General features: G+C 54.6%; 1 protein-coding gene across 4 annotated transcripts in view; it reads left to right on the top strand.

Annotated features, from left to right (window-relative positions):
• Positions 1-24,356, top strand: part of EPHB2 (EPH receptor B2) — a 128,399-nt gene that overhangs the window by 88,596 nt on the left and 15,447 nt on the right. Inside the window, exons 6-9 of one of the 4 annotated variants that reach the window (XM_039563977.1) lie at positions 14,569-14,693; positions 22,257-22,419; positions 23,007-23,115; positions 23,273-23,337. In XM_039563977.1, coding sequence (XP_039419911.1) covers positions 14,569-14,693; positions 22,257-22,419; positions 23,007-23,115; positions 23,273-23,337 — 462 coding nt within the window. Of the gene's footprint in view, positions 1-14,568; positions 14,694-22,256; positions 22,420-23,006; positions 23,116-23,269; positions 23,386-24,356 lie in introns of all 4 variants that reach the window. The other 3 variants (XM_039563974.1, XM_039563973.1, XM_039563975.1) reach the window with 3 other exon arrangements.

The raw sequence follows: 24,356 nt of genomic DNA, 5'->3' as shown, positions 1-24,356 counted from the left end.
AGAGGATGTGTCTGGCTCCCTTCTTGTGAGGGAGGCACAGCAGAGCCCACGCTGCTCCGGACACGAGCAGGAGCTGTGGCTCCTCCTGTTCTCTCCCGTGCTGCTCAGCTGGGCCCTGTTGCAGCCAAGAGTGAAACCAGAACCTGGGAAAGTGCAGAAACTACCTCAAAGGGCTGGATTGAGCTTTCCAGAGCTTCAAAGCTCTGAGTGTTTGTTTATAATAGAATCCCAGAATGATTTGGGTTGGAAGGGACTTTAAAGATCACCCGGTCCCACCCCCTGCCATGGGCAGGGACACCTTCCACTGGCACAGGTTGCTCCAAGCCCCATCCAAGCTGGCCTTGAACTTCAACAAGATTTTGACACTCTGCTTTCTTGTTTCTTCCAGAATAAAAGGCAGGGGGTTGTAACATTTGAGCATCCTAGATGTCTCATGTGACTTCCACCTTTGGCAGGGCTGCTGCCAGCACTGCATAAGGGAAGTCATGGCTTTGGGTAGACAGTTGTTGCTTACCTCCAAAGGCAGAGCTTTCCCCATGGTCGCACTGACTTGTCCCAGATCTGCACCACCCTCCTGGGGAAGGAACTTCTTCTGATGTCCAACCTGACCCTCCCAAGTTATGATTTATGGCCACTGCTCCTTGTTCGACTAAGTTTCAAAGGTTCTAGCGCAGAGGTGTTTTACATCAGTCTGAATACCCGTTAGAATCCCAGAGTGGTTTGGGCTGGAAGGGGCCTTAAAGCTCAGCTCATTCCACCCCCTGCCAACCTTCCACTAGAGCAGGTTGCTCCAAGCCTTGTCCAGCCCAGCCTGGGACACTTCTAGGGATGGGAATTTTCCTCCATTTCTGTCCTGTCTTTAGCTAAAACACCTTTCTGGGAAGCCATCAAGGGACAGGCAGCCCATCGGGTCCTTGTACATGAGCCTGTGTAGCTCACTGCTTTTTTCCCTAATGAAATCACTGATTTTCTAAGGAAATACAGGAGACTCTGTCTGTCAGGACACCAGTGGAACATTTGATTTGGAGAACTGCTGGCTGGAAGTGGTTCTGTGAAGTCTGTCCAGGAACTGCATAAATGGGGGACCACAACAACCCGAGTGGGGAAGCATCAGCTGAACTGAGGTGACTGAGGTCTGTGAGAAGCAGTCTCATACTTCTTGATGTTTCAAGACCTGGTAGGGTACTTCTTGTGAAGAAAACTGACACAAAAGGGGGAAAAGCAGAAATTTCCTGAGCTTTGGAGCTATCTCACACAGGGAGGAGCCAGCACAAAGCCTGTTTGCCTGTGTGACAGAGCAAGCTGGGCTGCTGTCCTGAGGTCACTGAAATCCCAGGTTTCATCTTTCGGGGACTTCACTGGATGTGTTTCTTGATAATTTGGGCTGGTCCCAGGTTCCAAACCTCCTGAAACCTTGACATCCCCAGGGCTGCTTCTCCTGCCCCAGCTAACATCCAGACCTTGCCTTCCATGGACCCGTGTCACCATCCTGGTTCCATCATCTGTCTTCTCTTCCATTCACCCACAGCTCCATCTTCATCCTGACTGTCACCAAAATGTGATGTGGCTTGGCATTTGCTGCCCTCCTCCCCTCTCTTGTCCCAACCTGTTGCCTTCACTGCATCCCCCCAGCCTGCAGGAGCCGGCAGTGAATGCCCAGGAGGGATCCTGCCATGCCCAAATCCCTTCTCCTCTGCCACTGGAGACCGTCTGCAGCAGATGGAAGGAGCTTTGCCAGCTGCTGGCTCTTCAGGAGCCTCTTCCCGCTCCTGTGGTGGGCAGTTGGGGGTTTGTTGGCAGAGCAGGGGATGGGCTGCACTGCTGGAGCTTCCCGAGCAGATGCCCTTCCCTGCCCGCCACCATCTCTGTGGGCTCCTCCTCCTGCTGACTCCCAGGCTTCCCCGTTGCATAAATTACACCATGAGTTTGAGGATCATTTTTCCCACACCTGCCTGGGGCTTCAGAAACCTGTTCCTGTGCATCTGGAGCTGACTTTGGTCAGAAAACAACAGTCTGTCCATGATGGATGGGGTGGAAAGTCCCTTCTGCTGAAGCAGGGGCTCTCCCAGTGTGCCACCATCCCTGCTCTGTGCTGTGCTGGGAGCTGATGGGGAGGCTCCAGGACTCACCTTTTCCTCCTGTGTTGGTTTATCTCTCCTGCTGCCCTTGGCAAACACAGCCCTGGGGCACTGCCCTGGGGCAGGTGGGGAGGCTGGAGGTTGTAGCAGAGGGGTTACTGCAGCCTCCTGGCCGGGTGTCCCTCGTCCTTCTTGGGGTCCCTGGGGGTTAGTGGGGTCCCTGTGGGAAGGGATGAGTCTCTGTGTGACCCTGTGCAGGCAGGAGGATGCTCACTGTGCCTGGGCCTCCTCAGCCTGGTCCGTGGCCATCCCTGCCCTGGCAGGGATGCAGGAGGCAGCTGCATCGCTGGGGCTGGGCAGGAAATGCTCTTCCAAAGGCAAAAAAAGGGTATTTCCAAAATCTTCCCCTACACACAGGGAACTGGTGGAGTTTGCCGTGCAAGAGAGCAAGGGAAAAAGTTCAGTCACAAATTAGCAAGACTCAGTGATGCTCCAAGGGCTGGAGCCCCTCCACAGCCAGGCTGGGAGAGTGGGGGAGGTTCAGCCTGGAGAAGAGAAGGCTCCAGGGAGAGCTCAGAGCCCCTTGCAGGGCCTAAAGGGGCTCCAGGAGAGCCGCAGAGGGGCTGGGGACAAGGCATGGAGGGACAGGACACAGGGAATGGCTTCAAATGGACAGAGGGCAGGGTTAGGTTGGATATTGGGAAGAAATTCCTCCCTGTGAGGTTGGGGAGGCCCTGGCACAGGGTGCCCAGAGCAGCTGTGGCTGCCCCTGGATCCCTGGCAGTGCCGAAGGCCAGGCTGGACAGTGCTTGGAGCAGCCTGGGACAGTGGAAGGTGTCCCTGCCATGGCAGGGGGTGGAAAAGTCCCTTCCAACCAAACCATCCTGGGATTCTATGGATGCTCTGCAGCAGACATCACTCTTTCAAGGACTGTGGCTCTAAGCTTTCCGTGTTAGAAATTTTGAAGTCAGGTTGTTCCTAAGGACAGTTATCGTTGCAGTTAATTGGCACCTTTTGGGAAAGTATGATTTTATGGAAAATCTGGGGGGCAGGTTGGAGGTGTGGGGGTCTGGCTCCCACTGTGTTCCTGCTTCCCAACAGCCTTTGCTGGGGACATCCCGTGATCCAGAGCAGATGAGTTTTCCACGTGCAGAGGGGGCCAGGAGGTGGGGACACCCTTGGCATCGTGTGACCCCAAAGCTGCTCTGGCAGCGGCGTGGGGGGTGCCAGGATCCTCTGGAGCAGCTCCTCTGTGTGGGAACAAAGCCCTGCAGGCTGGGTGGCACATGCAAATGGGGACTGCAAACCCCACTGAACAAAGAGCTCAAACACAGCCAAACCCTCCGCTGCCCGGCCAAGTCGCTGGGCTTGTGGCATTAGCAGCTGCTTTAAAGGCTGTAATCTACACCAAAGCCTGCCTTGATTCAAGTGGGGCCACAGCCAGGACCAGCTTTGGGCTGCTTTGCCATGTTTTTAAGATTTTCCAGCGTTTGTAGTTACAGCCTCAAGGAGCTGCAGGCTGGGCCCACTGGGAAGTTTTCCAGACACTTGACACAGCGTGGGTACCAGCCTGATGAGGCCACCTTGCCAAGAACCTCGGAACAAAAACCTCACACACTGTGAAACACCAATTTTCCAGAGCTCCAGCAAGTCCAGGAGTATCCCAGACTTGAGAATTTTTACTCCTTTAAGGGCAAATGTTGTTTATTAAAGAGCCCCAGTGCTGCCATCCCTTGCTTTCCTCAGCTTCTGCTGGAGAGAATTCGTTCCAAAAGCATGTGGCTCCTGAACTTGCCATCACAGGGGCAGAACTGGGAAAGGAATTGGGGGAATAAATGTTCTAATAGTCCAAGGAATAGCAAACCCTTTTAGCAGGAAAGTCACACAAGTGTTGGTGGAGGGGCTTCTGGAGGTCTTCAGCCCAACCTGCCATGCAAAGCAGGGTCACCAGGGTCCCCATGGAGGGCAAGTCAGGAGAATCCTCCCTTCTTCCCTTCCTCATCCAGGTATTCCTCACTGTGGTGCGTTCAGAGCTCATGTTGGAGGAAGGCATCTGAATTCAAATCCATTCTCCAGGAGCGCCCGTGGTGAGCCTGTGATGTTTAAATGGCAGGAGAGAGTTTTACCCAGAAAAGCAAAAAACGAGGAAGGTTTTAACCAGAGAAACCGATTTTCAGATTGATACCTGGATGTGTTTGGACTCTGAGCCGAACAGGAGCACAAAAAACGGGGGCCTTGGGGTCAGTGGTGAGACCTGGAGTGGGGACAGTTGGACCATTGTACAGTGACAGTCACCTGCTGGGGACCATGTGGGACTGGGGAGCTGTGGGGCAAGGAGGGAAGGCTGGTCTGGATTAGGTGTCCTGTGGGGGAGACAGTGGTGTGAGACATCCAGGTCTCTGGGAGTGCGGGGGTCAGTTGTCCTGGCTGTCCCCTCTGCCCGTGCTGGAGAAACAGAGGTCACCCCCACCCCTGTGCCTACTGCACCTGCCTGAAGCCTTGCACAGGAGCTCTGTGTGCTCCTGCCACTTCAAACACAGCTTTCCAGACTGCTGGAGCCTGGATCCCAGCCTAGAGGTCTCCAAGCCCTGTGGATTGAAGGTCAGGACAGCCCTTGCTCCGTGACTGATCACAGCACCGTCCTGGCTGCTGCACAATGTCACCTCCAGCCTCACTGCAGGGTGTGGGAACCCTGTCTTGGGGGATGCCCTGCTCTGGACCCACAGGGAATCCTGCTCCCCACCTGCTGGAGCTGCCTGGGTTACCCAGGCAGACTGGGTCCCTGGGTGAAGGCAGTGAGAGGGAAGCTTGCCCCCTTCCCCCAAGGTTTTCCCAGTCTCCCCCTTCGCCGCAGTGGCAGGACAGTCACAGGCATCCCCTGCCAGATGCTCTGGCAGAACTTTCTGCTCTGACAGAACCTTCTCCCCACATCGCCCCATTCCCTGCCCTGTCCCGTGGCCTCTGGACTGGCTGGTGCCTCGCAGCATCATGGTGCATTTCCCTGCCACTCTGTCTTCAGCCGCGGGTCAGGCAGTTAATCCTGACCCCGATCACAGCCGCTGCTGCACGGGGTAATTGAAAATGCCAGAATTCCCTGCTGACTCTCCTATAATAAAAGCAGTTCCCCCCGTCCGGTAACCTGACACTCCAGGGACCGAGATCTGTCAGGAGGGCTCCGAGGAGATGCTGGAAAGCTCCCAGCTGTTCACCTCGCTTTTTCCCCTGGGTGATTTCAAAGTGTAGCCGGGGAGAGGCCACGGGCCGGGCTGGCTTTGCTCTCTCTGCACTGTGAGTGTTTTCCAGAGCAAATGTTGACTCTGTCTGACATGACACGGGTTAGTGGTATTAAAGTGATCAGAGATAGGGGGTTTGCTGCCTGTAACCTGACTCTCCCAGCTAAGCCAGCAGAGGAACGGGGCGCTTTGATTTTGCCGGGATCTCGACAGCGCTGCCCCACTGGCAAGGAGTAGGGCTGAGCCTTCGGACTGGCAGGTGAAGTGCGGCTGGCTGCAGAGTGGGGGGCACATTGCATGGCAGCCTTTCAAATGGCTCTAAAGATGATGAAAGAGAAGTTGTGGAAAGATCCTAGTGTCCCCCCTGCAGGCTGGAGCCATGCAGTCCCACCAGACACTCCCAGAAGATGCTGCCAGCAGAGTCCAAGCCCTGGGCTGCTCCCTGCAGTGCTGCCCTGGCTGATGGCAGTGTCTTTTCCAATTTTTTTCCTTTTACAGCAGCAGTCCAGCTTCCCAGCCTGCACAGTGTGACCTCCCACAGGTCACAGCAGCACCGAGGCTACAAAGGGGCCCTGGAGTGCCGTGGACATTGTCCAGTGTGTAGCTGGATGTGGCCTTGGTTCACTGGGAGCCAGACCTCCTAAAAACCACTGGCAGTGGTGGTGGCCCAAGAGTCAGGACCTGACACAGAAAATTGGCCTCTGCTATCACAGTCTGTTAGACAAGGATGCCCTGATGGGTCCCTCGGGATGGGATGAACCAGGATATACTGAATCATAAAATCACAGAATCCCAGACTGGGCTGGGTTGAAAGGGGCCTTAAAGATCATCTTACTCCACTCCCTCCCATGGGCAGGGACACCTTCCACTATCCCAGCTTGCTCTAAGCCCCATCCAACCTGGCCATGGACTCTTCCAGGGATGGGACAGGTAGAAGTGGGATAAGAGGGAGGTGACCTCAGGATGTTGAAAAAGCAGGGCTGGGAGAAAGGAACAGCTCCCAGATGGAAGCTCTTGTTGAATAAAAGAGGACTATGTCCTAAGAGATGTCCTGGGGCTCCTGGAACTGCTCAGAGTTGTGATATTGTGGGGATGGGCCGGAGAGAGAAACACATGAGCTGCCTAAGAACCCTCAAATCAACTCAGAGACATAAAAGCAAGGAGAAAAATGGGCCTATTTCTTTCTCATTGCCCCAAAACAATTCTTCATTGTGTCATGCCCCCCTGCTGCTTTTTGTCAGCTTTCTCCTAATGAATTTCCCTGGGCTTTAGAGAGAGTTCTACCAATTACATGAATTTTGGATGCATCAAGGATCTCTCACCCCGCTCCCAGCAGGACTGGGATGATAGGAAATGCACGAACAGCCTCATCCCCCTGTTCAGCAGGGAGGTGCAAGGAGTGAGGAGCCAGCAATCATCTCCTCCCTTCCCTGAGCCGGGGGGCACAGCCTAAAAAACCCAGTGGAAGTGCCCAGTGGAGAGCGAAGAGCAGCTCTGCAGGGCCAGGCTGAGGCAGGGCGGTGTCACCTTGGACACACTCAGAGGAATATCAGACCTCAGCGAGGAGGTGGCTGCTGTCTCTGCAGCTGAGAGATGGATCCTGGCTACTGAACTCAGTTTAGAGGTTTACGTTTGGAAAAGAGATTAACAAAAAATTGGGAAAGGTAGAGGAGAGAGTCATCAGGCTGATAAATGTGTGAAGTGCTCAGGAAACTACTTGGATAACAGAAAGGAATCACAGAATAATTGGCTGGTTTAGGTTGGAAGGGACCTTAAAGATCCTCCAGTTCCAACCCTCCATGGACAAAATTTAAATATTTTCATTATCTTTCAGTTCTTCCATGAGGACAAAATTCTTTTTCTAGACTGCTCCTTCATTTAGTTACAAAACCCAGAAAAGTTCCTGCAGTTGGAAACTGAAGTCCATAAATTTTAACCTGAAAATAAAAGGTGCATTTTCAAAGAGAGCTTGAGGGAAACCTCCCCAGAGGCATAGTGGGCTCAGCATCATCTGAAATCCTCAAAGGAAGCAGGGGTGTGTCTATGTGTAACATACTCAGGGGGTCAACCACAAGTGTTTCAGCTGTTTTTAGCTCTGCCTGGGTCTGTGCAGATGTTCAGGCCTGGGTGTTACGGAGCTTTTCCCAATTCTCTGCTAGACTGCTGTGCTCTTGCGCTGTCTCATCGCGCTGCCCTGGGTTTGCTGTGACCTTCTGCAAGTTTTCCCCGTGATTAAAATGTCATTGTTTCTCCTGGAAAACTCACATTTTGTTCCTTTTTGTTTTCTTCCATTTCCTTCTTTCCTTTAATCCTTTTCATCATTTCCAGCAAGTCCCAAAGAAGCAACTATTTGTATGAAAGTTGAATTCTGGCTATGCCAAGCCTGAGGCTTCGCAGTGTGGCCAACACCCGCTTTGTCCGCACAGGAGATCAGGCAAATCCTTACTTACAGAACCCAAAGCCGCTTGTGGAGGATCAGTGCTGGTTAAGCTGCCTGTGTGTGATGGATCTGTGCCACTTGGGGTTTGGTACAGGCTGCTGAAGTAGCCTCCAGGTGCTACTCTGGAGCCATGGAGCTCCCTGTTTCTGTGCCCAGGGAGGTCTTATCCTCATGTCACAGCATCCTCAGGGAGCAGCTCTGTCACAGGGAAACCTGGACATGCTTTCAGTCAAAGATGTGAAGCTGTAAAGAGAGATGTGCCTGGTTGGGATCTTTAGCAAAAGCTCTTTAAACAAAAAAAGGAAGCTCTTTCATAAAAGTGGCTTCAGCCTCATAATCAGAGCCCAGACCATCACTTGTGATCTCTTGTCCTTTTTTTTTCCTTCAGAAGACACGCTTTAAAATGCTGAATGTGCCTCAGCTACAGTGCCTGGGAGGCAGGACATGGTGGGGCTTGTTTACAGGGACGTGGCAGAGAAGGACTGTGCTTTGTGACCAGAAATTGGGATTTTCTATCTGGAGCTAATCAGAAAGACTAAAGGGTGCTGATACAGAGGGGCTGCTGAGGGAAGCCCCATCCTTTGGCGGTTTAAAGATTCATCTAACACAGCTTCCCTTCCCTGGTGTGGTGTTGGACCAGAGGCTCTGGGGGTCCCGTCCCAGCAGCGTTCCCAGGATTTGGTGCTCTAGGGAACTGAAGGGGGCAGTGGGAGAGGAGGGCTCAGTCCTGTCAGCCTTCACAGCTCTTCTCTGTGCTCCGTGTGGAGGCACCTGGGCCTCTTGGGTCATCCCTTTCCTCAGCACAGTCCGTGGAATGGAATGGAATAGAGCACAGAATATTGCAGTTGGAAAGACCTGCAGGGATCATCTAGTCCAGCTGCTTCACCTAGACATGGATAATGAACCTGGGAGAGGCCAGAGCAGCACAGCCTGGGCTGTGTCTGTCCTGCTGCTACTGACTCCACACCACAGCTCTGGGACCAAGCCCAGCCACAAGAGGACAGGATGCATTTCTGTGACTGTTACCCTTTTATTAGATTAGAGCATCAGGATGTATCAGGCCCACCCTGACACAGGCCAGACCCACCTCGTGGTACAAGAAGCATTGGCCTCTGTGAGGCTGAAGCAGCTACACTGATTTCCAGATACTCCTGAACAGCCTGGTGGCTTTGGTGCTTCCTTTGCCAAACCCCACTGGGACTGCATGTGTCCTCCCCAGTCAGTGTTTGAGCCTTCCTGGGAGACAGTCAGTCAAGAAGGACGTAAAATCCCACTTTTTCCATAAGGATGCCTTCATGGAAAATATGCTGTGTAGTGGGATCTGAGACCTGCCTGGCAATGTCCACCTTGTGACATTGAGCCAGCGTGGTTTGAGAGGACACTGTCTTGAGATGTCTTCAAATCCCAGACTCGTTTGGGTTGGAAGGCACCTTAAAGCTCAGCTCATTCTACCCCCTGCCATGGGCAGGGACACCTAACACCATCCCAGGCTGCTCCAAGCCCCATCCAATCTGGCCTTCGGCACTGCCAGGGATCCAGGGGCAGCCACAGCTGCTCTGGGCACCCTGTGCCAGGGCCTCCCCAACCTCACAGGGGAGAATTTCTTCCCAATATCCAACCTAACCCTGCCCTCTGGCACTGGGAAGCCATTCCCTGTGTCCTGTCCCTCCATGCCTTGTCCCCAGTCCCTCTCCAGCTCTCCTGGAGCCCCTTTAGGCCCTGGAAGGGGCTCGGAGCTCTCCCTGGAGCCTTCTCTTCTCCAGGTGAACACCCCCAGCTCTCCCAGCCTGGCTCCAGAGCAGAGGGGCTCCAGCCCTTGGAGCAGCTCCGTGGCCTCCTCTGGACTTGTTCCAACACCTCCACGTCCTTCCCGTGCTGGGACCCCAGGGCTGGGGGCAGCTCTGCAGGGGCATCTCACCAGAGCTGAGCAGAGGGGCAGAATCCCCTCCCTGGACCTGCTGCCCACACGGGGGGATCAGCCCAGGACACAGATGATTTTCTGCCATTCCAGCCTTGGTAAAGTTCAGCGGTGATCCCTTCAGGGAGGTGATGGCCGTGCAGCTCTGCTGGCAACATCTGAGGATGGGGGACCTCCTGAATCCCATCCTTCCGCACCAAGTGTTTCCAGTTCCTGAGCTCAGGCAGTGCCCTGTGTGTGCTGCAGCTGTCAGCACCCCCACTCTGACCCTGCCGAGCTGCCCCGAGCCACAGAAGTCTGCTCAGCTCCCTGGATTAAGATAAACTGCCAAGACACCAAGCCCAGCCTGGGCAGGGGTCTGGCTGTGATCGGTGTTGTGTGGCTGTGCAGGGCCTCGGGGTGGTGACCACGGAAGTGTCACTCGCATCCCTCCCGTGCCTCTGCCCCAGAGGGGTCACCGTGTGGGACACGTTGGCTTTGTACATTAGTGGATTTTCATTAAGCTTGTTTTACACTCCAGTGGTGGTTTTGGTGTGGTTTATTTCTCCAGCAATTCGGAGAAGCCACAGGGCTCCACTCTGAGGAATCTGAGGAATCTGAGGCCATCCCTGATCAAGAGGATGCAGAAAGTGCCTTTCAAGGACTGCAATGACTGGGTTTGCCTCAGTGCCCAGTGCTGATAATGCCAGGGGTGTGGGTTTGATCCCCATATGGACCATTCACTTCAGAGATGGACTCAATGATCTTTGTGGATCCTTTCCAACTCAGAATATTCTGTGAAATCTGTGAATTCCAATGACATTGAGGCTTAAGGGATTCAGTCAGGAGCAGTGTTTTTATTGGCTGTGGAATGAAGGTCTGTTTGTTTTTTGTGCTGGTGGGACACACCTACTCCTGGAGACCCCATCAGGATAAATCCACCTCTGTTCACACCTTCATGGTGACATCTTACGGTGATCACGGCTCTGAGAGAGGAGACTCTCCGTATCTGATCTCCTCTGTGTGTCACAGGGCACAGTCAGCTGCCTGGGCCTCATGTCAGGATCCAGCTGAAGCTTTTCCTCCTGACTGGACCTGGGAGAGTCACTCTGAGGTCTGGCTGGCTCCTCTGAACTGGTTTCAAACTCAGACATCCAGTGCCAGCCCATCCCTGATTCACAGGACTGGGAGCCTCTCTGCACCCCAGGCCCGCACCTGGGGTGAAGGGTGTGACAAGGACCATGTTCTTTGGCATTAGCAAAAAATCCAGGAGGGGGATTGTTTCCATCTGCTCGGCACTCTTCGGCCACACCTGGCATCCTGAGCCCTCCCTGGGGCTCCCAGTATCACAGTCATGGACAAACCGGAGCAGGTCCAGCAGGACAGTGAGGTTGGGCTGGGGCTGGGGCATGAGAGGTGAGGGCAGCTGAGAGCTGGGTCTGACCAGTCTGGAGAGGAGGAGGCTGAGGGGCATCGAGGGAGAAAATGGTGGAAACGTCCACAAGACACAACCAGCAAAATTCCAGTGGAATGTGAGGGAAAGTTTCTTCCCCACAAGAGCAAGGCAGCTGGGGGCTGCTGCTCAGAGAGCCCGTAGGATCTCCATCCATGGGGATCAGATTCATTAGGTCTCATCTGGACACAGTCCTGAGCAAAATGATCTGATTTTGAAATTACTCTGCCAGCCTGTGGGACCAGAAACATCCAGAGGTCACTTCTGACCTAGGCCTTGCTGTGATTTTATTCCTGTGCAGTCCCCTGGTGTTTGTGATAAGAGGAGCAATGACTGAGGCCATGCCATGGGGAGGTTCCTGCTCTTCCAGAGCCACCCCTTGCCCCAGGTGTAGGAAAAGTGCTGAGGTTGCTGTAGTCATTCATCTCACCTGCAGCACATTTGCCTCATTAAGCTCGTTAGATGAGCCCCACCTCATCCATGTGGGTCTTTTGCTGAGCCAGACAAGGGCAGGTTCACGAGGTACCAGCAGCAATGAGTCACCCACGTCTTGCTGTAGCTGTTGTCTTGTACAGCTCCCACAGGAGCTGCCTTGGAGAAGTCCTGTACTCCCAGGCTGGGGTCAGTGCATGGGACTGGAAGAACAACATCCTAGAGACCTCACTCCTACCAGGAGGAACCTGAAGCTGAGGAGCTTCTCCAGCTGCCAGGCCACTGAACCTGTGCCCAAATCAGGGGATGTTGCCACATCCCGGAGTCGTGGTGGGGCAGCTCTGGCTGTACGTGGCCCCTGCCCTGGAACAGCCCAGTGTGTGAGTGTGGGATCAGTTCCCAGAGCAGGTGGCAGAGACATCACGGGCTCTGTGCTCTGCTCAGTCCAGTGCCATCCCTGCCTCAGGGCATCCACAGCACGGTCACATCTTCCTCCTCAGGCTTGTCTCCAGAGACAGAGATGTTTGTCTTGAAAATCGCAGATGTCTTACGGAATCTGTGTCGACAAGGAAGCAGCGAGCTCTGGCAAGAGCTGACAGGCTCCAGAAATGTTACCTGTGTTTTGTCTTCACGCCAGCGTGAGAAACTATTCCCAGGAGTTTGGAAATATGTGGCCTGAAGCAGTGGGACTGGGATGTCAAGGCAGGAGGGGAGCGGTGCCACGGAGCAAGAGGAGGGCTGAGGTGACACTGAGGGTTTCAGGCTGTCGGTTAATGGGGCTTGGCTTAAGCAGAAGTGGATGGAAGGACTGGCCTCAGGATCTGTTAGAATCATGGAATGGTTGGGGTTGGAAAGGCCCTTAAAGATCTGGGCACGGACACCTTCCACCAGACCAGGCTGCTCCAAACCCTGTCCAGCCTGGCCTGGGACACTGCCAGGGATGGAAGCTCTCTGCTGCCCTTCTAGTTTTGTTCTCCTGGACAAAACTACAACACTGCTGAGGCTAATCCACATCACACCTTCCTTCAGGAGTGGAGAAACCCAGGCAGGTGAAGGGAAATGGTGCAGCAGTGTGGTGGCAGATCTTGCACTACCCAAACCCAGCCCCTTGGCACCCAGACATTGAACATCCTGGGAGCTGCAGTGCTCTGAGTCAGAAAAGCAGCCGTGAAGAGGCAGATGGTGGATCAGAAAAATGGCTTTTGTTGGTGTGTTGGAGAGGAGTTGCTCAGTGGTAATTCATTGTGATGTGCAGGAACATGCTGGGGCCATGCTTGTCCAAGCACTATGGTCCTGCCACTGCCATCCCAGCTGGCACAGCTCCTGTCACTGCCCCTGATGCCAAGGCGAGCCAGCCTGGAGCTGGGTGAGAGGTGCCTTCCTTTGGGTGCTGCTCCTCCAGGCTGTTTCCCAGAGCTGTCAGAGGAGTTGTTCTTCCATGAAATATTGCAAGGGTTGGACTTGGGAAAAGCCCATCTGAGTGCAAATGTCTCTGCATCCATTTGGCCTGGCATGCAAGTGATGGGGGAGCTTTCATGCTACCACTCTCCAGTCCTCTCCCACCCCTGAGGCTTCTGCTGTGCCCTGAAGCTGCTGCAGTGGTGAGCCTGTGCTGGCAGACGTGCCAGGGCTAACGCTCGGCTGCAGCTCGCGCTCTCCAGGGCTGGGCTGGGCTGGGCTGGGGGAGGCCTGGGATGGCCCCGCACTGACGTGGATGTGCTGGCAGTGCCAGCAGCAGGCTGGGCACGGGGAGGGCACGGACACGCGCTTGTCTCACCAGTCTGGGATGTGGAGAGAGGAGGCAGTGCTGGCACCCGTGGGCGTCAGCCCTGCAGCAAGGGTGGGTGGGCGTTGGCTGCTCTGCTGTCAGCACCTAGAATCAGAGAATATCCCAGCTTGGAAGGGACCCACAAGGATCATCCAGTCCAGCTCCTGGCCCTGCCCAGACACCCCAACAATCCCACCCTGGACATCCCTGGCAGCGCTGCCCAAACGCTTCTGGAGCTCTGGCAGCCTCGGGGCCGTGCCCATTCCCTGGGGAGCCTGGGCAGTGCCCAGCACCCTCTGGGGGAAGAACCTTTCCTGATATCCAACCTAAACCCCCCTGACACAGCTCCAGCCGTTCCCTGGATCCTGTCCTGGTCACAGAGCAGAGATGAGAGCTGCCCCTCCGGAGGAAGCCGCAGGCTCCCATGCGCTTCCTCATGCCGCAGGACTGAAGGCAGCTCCGCTGCCCCGCTCCCCAGCACGGCGGGACAGAGGCGGCCGCGCTTTCCCAGGGCGGTGGCACTCCCTGCCCCGCTCCCTGCCCCACTCCCTGCCCCGCTCCCTGCCCCACGGCCTTGTCAGCACAGGTCCCCGGGCGGCTTTCCCACGGCGTGGCACGGCCAGGCCCGCGTGGTGCCCACCTGGCCGAGTGTCCGGCCGCGGCCGTGGCAGCTGCCCGGGCTGTCTGCGGGCCTGGCAGGGCCCTTTGTGCTCGGTGGGACCCGTGCTGTGTGCGGGGGCCGGCGGGCGGGTGGCTCTCCATTGTCAGCGTGTCAGGTCAGCTTTGCGTTGGCTGCTCAGGCTGCTGGATGCACCTCCCGTGATTGGCATGTGCAACTTGCAGCCCCAGCCTGCCCGAGCCTTGGGAAGCTGCTCTGTGCGAATGGAAAAGCACAAACCCCTCCGATTTCCGCTCGGCAGGCAGGGAGGGGTGCATGGTACAGGGCTGGTGGGCCTTTTTCCAGTGGAACAATGCTGTGATTGCTCCAATCTTGGGCTGCTATTGCCTTGGAATTGCCCATTTTCCTGCTTGAGACACTGTCCTATGTGTTTTCTAACTACCAATTCAGTAGAACCATTTTTTTTTCCTCCCCTAACTGCTTTCTACAAACAGCAAAATCCAGGATCTCCTGACCCCTGGACAGCCCTCTCAGTGCAGGAAATGAATTCTGAAGCCTCAAACAGCAACCCACCTGCCCACCTCCTGCCAGGGTGAGGGCCCTACCTTTGCAGGTGTCTGACTGTCCCCCTCTTTCTCTCTCTTCCAGCCCCTTCTGCTGTGTCCATCATGCACCAGGTGAGCCGCACCGTGGACAGCATCACCCTGTCCTGGTCCCAGCCCGACCAGCCCAACGGAGTCATCCTGGACTATGAGCTGCAGTATTACGAGAAGGTACTGAGGGACCTTGGCAGGGGTCACCCACAGGTTTTGGGGAGAGGAGGGGGTGCACAGCTTCACTTAAGGGCACACAGTGGTTGGTTGGTCAGTAGGAGACTTCTCTTGCTGCATTTGGTCACATGGATGACAGTGGCTGTCAGCCCTTCGGGGTCCAGTGATGGTTCCAGTGGCCCAAGTACAGAAAATCCACTGGTCATTCAGGAGCTTCTCCTGCCACCTCCACAGCACTGGTGGCAAGTGGACCCATTGCAGGGAGAGCCAGATAGCCAAGGACCAGGGTCTAATTTTTCCTTTTCATGTATTGGGGCATCAGTAGGAAATGGGAATGACAGGGAACATCCAGTCCCAGGCTGGAGCACACGCAGTGGGTGTCCAGTCTTGGAAATTTATGAAGTGCTGTCCCTGGGTGCATTTACACCAAAGGTGAGTTTGGCATCTCTTTAGCATCCTGATGTACAGGGAGAAGGTGTCCCATGCTCCCGTGGAGGGCCCACACTGCGCCATGGAGTCAGTGTGATGGGGTCCCACAGCTCTGGCTTTCATCCCTGAGGAACCTGCTCCTTCCGTAACCTCCCTGTCCAGGCAAGCAGCTGGATTTCAGTCTGGACTGTGCCAGGGTGTCCATCCCACCAGTGGCTGCTCAGAGACCTGAGGACCACGTGAATGTTGGTCCCAGGACCTGCCAGGCCCTGCCTGGCTGAACTTCATCCGTGCAGCCCAGGGGAGATGGGGAGCAGGAGACTTCTCCTTCCAGGAATCTGCCCCCTTGCACAAGAGCTTATAAACTATACATTATAAACTGCAAACTAACTAATTAAAAAGCTTTATGATTAAATGGAACTGAAAATATTTTTCCCAGCAGTTGCCGGAAGAAATGATTAATCCCCCCCCACTGCCTGCCTGTGACCTATTTTCTCATCACCAAGAGCCAGAGGGAGAATGGGGAGGAGGGGGGGCTCCTTTGTAAGCTGTTAAATAGGTCCTGACCTATATTGCATAAATCACAGCCATTTATTTTGACCCTTGGAAATGATCCCAGAATACGTGGCAAGATGGATGAGTAGATAACAAGACAGACCTGGGAAGCCAGAGGGGTCCTTTCCCTGGGGACCCTCGATGTAGAGGCAGAACATCTCAGGGAGTTCATTCTCCTCCTCTTACTTTATCTTAGTCTCTCACCCTCTTTCTTTCTTCCCTCTCCTCTGTTTTCTGGGGGAGGCTGTAAATAAAGGGAAGTTTTGTCTGAAAAATGGTGCTGCTGTTGGTGGCCAGTCTTTGCAGGCAGCCACATCTGCCTGTCCCGTTGTCAGAGTTAGGGCACAGCACGCCCCTGATGGTGGGGACAAGTGGCCCCACTCTCAGGCAGTGCTGTTCATGGAGCACTGAGCCTGGCACGGAGGGCAGAGCTCGGCTGAGGTGCTCCCTGTCCTGGTATTTCGGAGAACCATGGAATCATCCCAGAATGGTTTGGGTTGGAAGGACCTTAAAGCTCATCCAGTCCCACCCCTGCCATGGCAGGGACACCTCCCACTGTCCCAGGCTGCTCCAATCCCTGTTCAGCCTGGCCTTGAACACTGCCAGGGATCCAGGGGCAGCCACAGCTGCTCTGGGCACCCTGTGCCAGGGCCTGCCCACCCTCCCAGGGAACAATTCCTTCCCGATATCCCATCCAGCCCTGCCCTCTGGCACTGGGAAGCCATTCCCTGTGTCAGGTCCCTCCATGCCTTGTCCCCAGTCCTTCTCCAGCTCTCCTGGAGCCCCTTTAGGCCCTGGAAGGGGCTCGGAGCTCTCCCTGGTGCCTTCTCTTGTGCAGGTGAGCACCCCCAGCTCTCCCAGCCTGGCTCCAGAGCAGAGGGGCTCCCGCCCTTGGAGCAGCTCCGTGGCCTCCTCTGGACTTGTTCCAACACCTCCACGTCCTTCCTGTGCTGGGACCCCAGGGCTGGGGGCAGCTCTGCAGGGGCATCTCACCAGAGCTGAGCAGAGGGGCAGAGTCATTTGAACCCCCTGGAACCTTTTTCTTTGCTGGTTCTTGGTTTGGAGAAGGCCCAGCTCTCTCTCCCAACCCCAATGTTTGTATGTGCGCAGGACACTGGATCCTGCTCTGGCTGCTGGGCACAGCTGAGTCCCAGGCTAGTCCAGCCACTGCGATGCTGAGTTTTGCAATGAAAAGCCATTTACTGGGTCCCTGGGAGCAATCCCAAAATGCAGGGCTTTGGCTATGCCTGCTCTTCCCCTGCTTCCCATCAATCCAGCAGTTGGATGTGGTGTGTGACACGTGCCAGGTGCATTCTCACTCCACTGCCAGTCTGTGCAGAGGTGATTTCCTTCCAAATATTTCATTACAAACTGTCCCATGTGCTTCTGAATGCTCAGCAAAGATCTCTGGAGCTGCTTACATTGTTTCTGGTGGACTTTTTTTTTTCCCCAGTAGAGAATTATATTTTATTTTCATGAAAACAGCTCAAATGAAGAACAGCAGCATACACATTGCGTATAAGAAGCACCTTGGCTCTTCGTTTTGAATACATTCTCTTCTATATAAAGACATAAATTAAATGAAAAAAAAAAGAAGAATTTATTTCAGCGTTGACAGAAAAGAGCTGTTCACAATACCTGAAACAAAGGTGTATTTTTGTTTCCCTTTCCCAGATTATTTATAACACTGCTATTCTTAGATGCCATTAAAAGTGCCTGTACAAAGGCAACATTATGCATTTCTTCCACATGGAGTTGGAGCAAATCCACGCAGATTGTTGCACAAACACTGCCTGACATGGCTGCTCTCTGCAGCCCTCACCTTAACGTGCTTTTTTTTCACTTCCAAGAGGCACCTGCCAACATTTGTTTTATTAAAAAGTCTCTTGTCTTCATTTAGAAAGGGCGTAGCAGTTTTTATCCAAAGTTGCCAAACTCATCCCGGAGTGTGGGAACTGGAGACTCACTGCAGTGTCAAGCACTGCAAAGAGTAATTAGCTCTCCTCATTATGCAAAATAATTGGGTTTGATGATGCTCAAAGTCACCCATTTGGTAATTGTTCTAAGACATCCAGCCCAGTTTGGTCACCAGTGCAAGATTTTAGGAGGCAAAGGAGCCCTTTGATGTCTCCAGCCAGTGCTGGATGGAGAAGGGGCATGGGCTGGCTGGGGGATGGAGGGTGGGGGAGAGGTGACCTGTGAAGGTGGCTGTGGAAGTGGAGGTGGAAGCAGAGCCTTCCTGGTGCCCAGGAGCTTCTGGCCAGAGCCCACAGCCCCAGGACAGGGTGTCCCCAGGGCTTGGACCAAGGATGATGGAGGTGCTGCTCCTGGGCTGAGTCAGGGGACATCCCTGCCCATGTCAGGGGGTTGGAACAAGATGGTCTTTAAGGTCCCTTCCAACCCAAACCATCCTGGGATTCCATGATTCTCGGATGTTTTGGACGCTGTCCTGCAGTGTTGGACACCAGAATCCCTGAGCCTGGAGCCAAAGCTGCTGCCTGTCCTGAGGTGGGGCTGCCCCTCCACCTGGTGCTGCCCCAATCCTTGGAGGGGGCTCTGTCCCGAGAAAGCTGTGAGTTCAAGGAGATGGAGAGGGAACCCTGCCAGGGAGCCCTGGGATAGCCCACCTGCACTGCCAGTCCCTGCCCTGGGCCTCGCTGGCACTGGGCACTGTCCAGGACTCAGCTGGTTTGGGAGAGGCATTCAAACACTCAGAGAATATTCAGAGAATAATGAAGGTTGGAAAAGCCCTCCAAGGTCAGTCAGTCCAACCTTCACCCAACAGCCCAATGCCCACCAAGCCACACTGCCAAGTGCAACATCTCATTTTTGAACACTTCCAGGGCTGGGGGCTCCACCACTGCCCTGGGCAGCCGGTGCCAATCCCTGACAACCCTTTTAATGAAGAAATGTTTCCTTTCATCGAGCTTGCACTTCCCTTTGCCCAACTTGAGGCCATTTCCCCTTGTCCTGCTTGTTGGGGTACCTGGCTGGGAGCACAAGTGTTCTTGAGCTGCCCCCACAAGTGGTGGATCCCTCTGAGAGCCCAGGTGCTGTGGATCCCCCAGATGCAGCCCCAGCGTGGCTGGCAGGACCCTGCTCCCCCACGTGGGCATCCCGAAGTGCAGCTGTGTGATGGTTTGGCAGCCGGCCCTGGCATGGCTGTGCCCTGCTGTGTTTGCCCCCAGGGCCATGGCAGATGCCACTGTGCAGGCTCACAGGAGCTCTGCCAAATTCACTCGGTTGGCATTTTTTCCTTGGCTTTTTTACTTTTAGGTTTTTTTTTTTTTAAATGCGACTTTTTAGAAGCAATTTTTGTAAATCCTTTGGGTCTCTCACAGCCTCCCCATGTTTCAAGTGACTCTTTCTTTGTGGATTGGACTTTGGTTTCAGCTTCAGTTTGACCCGTGGGAAGGGGAACCAGATGAGGACTCAAAATCAAACCCTTGTGTTGTTTTGAATCAGGATTTCCAAACTCAAACCAAAATCAGCAGGGGAAAAAAGCCCCAAACACCACAAACCTCTGATTGGACTTGGGCTTTAAACCACCTGGGATGCACTGGGCCTGCTGGAGGAGCCCAGGAGGTGAAAGGGGAGAAGTGTTTGAGGTGAATGTGCGGGTTCTGGAGAGGTGATGCCAAGGAGAAGGAACAGGTTGGATAAGGGAGGGTGGGGAGGTGTAAATGCTTTTTCCTTGTGGTCTGGGATTAAAGGAGAGCACCTCACAAGCACACCTTCCTCAGCCAGGCAGACATCAATTTCCCAGGCTGTCAGCCACCTTGTAGGCTTGGCCATTACATTCCATTTAAAGTCCTCCAGGAGCAGGGATGAGGTTCTCCAAAAGAATTGGACAAATTATTTTAAAACAACTGTGTTGTTAGTGCCCTCCAAGGGCCTGGGAGGATTCATGCGAGCCCTTGAGCTCTAAAAGTGTAAACATTTCCTGACCTGTTTCTCTCCTGGCCTGCCTGGGAAAGGTCCAAGGGAGTGCTGAGGCCTGATCAGACAAACAAGGCCGTGAGTTTGCTGTGTGCTCCGCTTTCCTTGGTCTGTGTGTCTCTGAACTTGAGCTTTTCACTGTCATCAGTCTCATTACCAGAGACCCCAGTGATAACCAGGAACCTTCAGCACCAGGTCCAGATGCATAAAACAGATACTGTAGCTTTTAGAAGAGAAAAGTGTTCCTGAACACTGTTAGTAGTGGAGGTCTTCCAGGTGTTTCATGGAATCATAGGATGGTTGGGCTGGAAGGGACCTCAAAGCCCATTTCATTCCACCCCCTGCCATGGGCAGGGACACCTTCCACTGTCCCAGGCTGCTCCAAGCCCCATCCAACCTGGCCTTGGGCACTGCCAGGGATCCAGGGACAGCCACAGCTGCTCTGGGCACCCTGTGCCAGGGCCTCCCCACCCTCACAGGGAGGAATTCCTTCCCAATATCCCATCTAACCCTACTCTCTTTCAGTCTAAAGCCATTCCCCCTTGTCCCATTCCTCCATGCCCCTACATGTAATGCAGAGCTCCCCTGCACTCCCTGCAGAAGGATTTGCCATCAGCATTTCCACCCCTTGGATTGGGCCACACACTGGAAGAAACACATTCCTGCCAGGCCCCTCTTTTACCGCCATCCACAGCAGAGCACTGCTCAACCAACGGCTTGAGGCAAGAAATTAACTCTGTTGAAGGCCAGGTTGGATGGTGTGGGGAGGCCCTGGCAGAGGGTGCCCAGAGCAGCTCTGGCTGCCTCATCCCTGGAAGTGTCCAAGGCCAAGTTGGTCTAGTGGAAGGTGTCCCTGCCCATGGCAGGGGGTGGAGCTGGGTGAGCTTTAAGGTCCCCTTCCAACTGAAACTGTTCCATGGTTCTATGACCACAAGATCCCTGACAGGAGGGTGCAGCCAGGTGGGTGTCAGTCTCTTCTTGCAGGAAAAAAGCAACAGGACAAGAGGACATAGCCTCAAGCTGTGCCAGGGGAGGCTCAGGTTGGACAGCAGGAATAATTTCTTTGTGGAAAGGGTGCCCAGGGAGGTTTGGAGTCCCCATCCCTGGAGGTGTTCAAGAAATGGCTGGACATGGCACTCAATGCTCTGGGCTGGGGACAAGGTGGGGATCGGTCAAAGGTTGGGCTTGATGGTTTTGAAGGACTTTTCTAACCTTAATGCTTCTGTGATTCTGTGGGACCTTCCTTCTGCCCGATTGCCCCTTCGTTACCCTCTGTCCATCAGCACCCCACTGCAGAAGTTGGTGAGGAGAAGTAGGTGCTTTCTCTTTCCTGGGAGTTTCACTCTGACCACTGTTCCCATGGGAAGAGCAGAAATGTCTCCATGCCACCCTTGTCATTTCAGAGCTGGGACAAAGGTCAGTCCCTTGGTAACACCCTCAGTCACACTTACGGGGTTCCCCAAACCTCATGTCTCACTTTCTGCCAGTCCCTGCCAGAGTCTCACGAGGTGGCCCCTCCTCACTGAGGGTGCAGTGACTCGAAGTCAGCAGATCTCAGGGACTCACTGGGAACTTGCCAGCTCAGATTTTGAGCTGCTGCTCCTCTGTTCCATCTGGTGATCTGCCAGGGCAGCCTGACCTGCCAGACCCAAGGAGCAGCCAGGAGGGATGAGCACCTTCAGTGTCACTACAGGCACTGGATTCCAAAATCTCTGCCTGCACCTCCTTTTCTCGGGCACTTGCTGACAGCTGGGCTTTCCCGAGAGCTCTCTGTTTCCCAGAAGCATTGTGCTGTTGACATTGCTGTTTTGCCCTGACTTTCGGGACTTCATGGCAGCCAGGCTCCCGGCCACCTTTCTCTGGCCACACTCAGGACCCTGTGTCATCCTCCTCTGTTGACTTCATGTCCCTGGGAGACAGGGACTGCCTGTTCTCTTATATGAGGAGACCTTGCCTGTCCCCCAGTGCCAGGGTTAAGGGCACAGTTCCTAAGGGCAGCGATGGATCCATCACCTACACAAGTGCAATGCCATCTGCACCAGTGTGTGACTGCTCCAGTCCTCAGCTACAAAACTGCAGACAGGGGGCAGAACAAAAGTTTGGAAATAGTCTTATTATCACTTTGAAATATGCTCTTGGGGTCTCCAGCCTTGGAAACTTGGCCGTGGCCCCTGGAGAAGGAGGCCCTGGGCAGTGGGGTGGGAGCAGAACTTCTCCTGAGGTCCAAAACCCAGTGTTCAGGTGGGCTTTACCTCTTGGCAAAGGGAGATGGGAGATGGGGAAGAGCAAATGGAGTGTGCTGAGGCTGGATAAGGCACAGCAGGAGGGGTGGGGGAGGAGGACAGTGCTAACAGAAGGCACAGAAGAGGGAAGTTCCCATCTCCATTGACCTCAAGGCTTAGAGAAGCAATGTGGGTTTTCTAGCTGCTGCCTTCTTTAGAGCCTTTCCTGAGAGGTGGTGAATAGCCCAGGGATATCCACCCTCACATCCCTGAGTCTGTGTCTCCCTGCCAGGAGGAAAGACCTGTTTGTTCAGACCTTGGTGGTCTCTCCACCCTGGTCTCCTGCCCTTCCTCTTTCCAGAAGTGCAGCGCCTGATTCTGGACTGATTTTTCTGATGACAGATCTGTGTTTTCTCGGCAGGATCTGAGCGAGTTGAACTCGACCACAGTGAAGAGCCCCACCAACACAGTGGCAGTGCAGAACCTCAAGGCTGGCACCATCTATGTGTTCCAGGTGCGGGCGCGCACCGTGGCCGGGTACGGCCGCTACAGTGGGAAGATGTATTTCCAGACCATGACTGAAGGTGAGTCTGCAGCTGCCTCTGTCAAGGTGGCTCAGGATCTAGAGAGACGTGGAGATGGACGTGCAGCAGTGCTGGTCCCCTTGCTGTCAGTCCCTTCAAGGGTGTGATGACAAATCGCATTCAGGACCCGGAGAGAGGCCTGGGTGCTTGGTCCATGCAGGGAATGCCCCAGTTTCTGCCCAGCGTTTGTGCTGTGGGGATGTGTCTGCTCAGCTGGATATAGAGGAAGCAAAATTTGTGTTTTCTACCTGCACAGCTGCTGATGACAAACACAGAGCCATGTCTTAATTTTCTAAATTTGTGCTGCTAAATAAAACAGGCCAAGCCAGTTTTCTGGCCCTGGGGCCAAGAACAAGGCACAGCACGCATCCACAGGACTAAACTTTTCTCCCAGAAGGAATAGCTCCATCCAACCTTCCTTCTGGGACACATCCCCCAACCAGAGGGGGTCCTGACTGTCCCAGACCAAAGCCATGCCAGGAAGCAAACGTGGCCCGTGCTCAGGGCCATCCTCTGCCTGTGATGACCTCGTGCATGATGGCCCATCCCGTGCCACAGTAACCTGTTCCCTTGTCCCCATGTGCCAGCCGAGTACCAGACCAGCGTGCAGGAGAAGCTGCCGCTCATCATCGGCTCCTCGGCGGCAGGGCTGGTGTTCCTCATCGCCGTCGTGGTCATTGGCATCGTGTGCAGCAGGTAGGGCAGGCTGAGACACAGCCAGGGCCGGGCAGGGCCGGGCACTGGGGACAGGGGAGGTGGGGGGAGCACGGTGAGGGGACAGAGGTGTCCCTGCAGCGCAGCCTCAGCCCCGAGGGGCCCATGCTGTGCTCAGGTCTCCCTTCCCTTCCAGAAGACGGGGCTTCGAGCGGGCCGACTCGGAGTACACAGACAAGCTGCAGCACTACACCAGTGGCCACAGTACGTACCGGGGGCCCCCCCCGGCCCCGGGGGGCCGCCCGCTGCTCGGTTCGTGCTCCTGTTCACTCAGGGCTTGCGGGGAGGGTCCGGGCAGGGTGTGCATGTGTGTGGGCAGGGCAGCTCCGGATCCCCCCAGCCCCTGGTCCCTGCGCTGCTCTCAGCCCTGCACGCTGTCAGGTGCCAGCCCCTGGGCACGTCCTCCAGACCTCTGTGACAACCAACATCCCCTGAAGCGTCACCCTCTTCTGTGCTGCAGCCTCTGCCACCACACCTTGTCTTGCTCCTCCAGCTCCTGAGCTTTGCCCATCTCCTGGGCAGCAGTGAGACCCCTTCCCTGACCTATCCCTGTCCTGCAGAGTGCTGTCCTCCTGCAGGAACCCACACACCTTTGCTAGAGCTCATCCCAGTGCTCCCAGATTCCCAGAAGATATGAGATATAGCTATATATAGGTATATAATACAATACCTAACATGCCCTCTCTTGCAGCCTCCCTCTTCCAGCATCCCTGTGCAAGGCACTCCCTCACATCCAGCATTCCTGCTCAGCCTCACTGCACACCCTGCCTCACCCTGATGCCTTTTCCTGTTCTTAAAATCAAGAGTCAGACACGGTTAGAAGGGAAAAAGGATTTTACTTTGGTATTTATTTTAAGGATCCTTAGGTGCACACATCCAGGTCATATGCACCAAAATGCACCCCGCAATGCCCACCCCCAAAAGATCTGGTATAACATTATAGGTGCTACTAATTAGCACATCTATCAAAGATTCCCCAATGAGAGGCTCAAGTGAGCCCCCCCTCCCCAAGGAACCTTCCCCTGGATGGTTCTGTCTTGGTTTACAGGATGTGTTCTGGAGAGGACCTTGGGGTCTGGGGCACACTGATCCCTGGCTACGAAGCTTCTAAAATGTTGAGTCTCCCAGCTGAACAAACAAGCCCGAGAATGTAGGCAAAAAGAAGTTGTAAAAAGGTATAACAGGGGTATAAAAGAAAAGGCAAAAAGTCTTCATGGCATCAC

This window comes from Corvus cornix, chromosome 21 (assembly GCF_000738735.6).
Source record: "Corvus cornix cornix isolate S_Up_H32 chromosome 21, ASM73873v5, whole genome shotgun sequence".
NCBI classification, from domain to species: Eukaryota; Metazoa; Chordata; class Aves; order Passeriformes; family Corvidae; genus Corvus; species Corvus cornix.
Note: the sequence above shows the minus strand (reverse complement) of the source record. Positions and strands in the feature narration are given on the sequence as shown.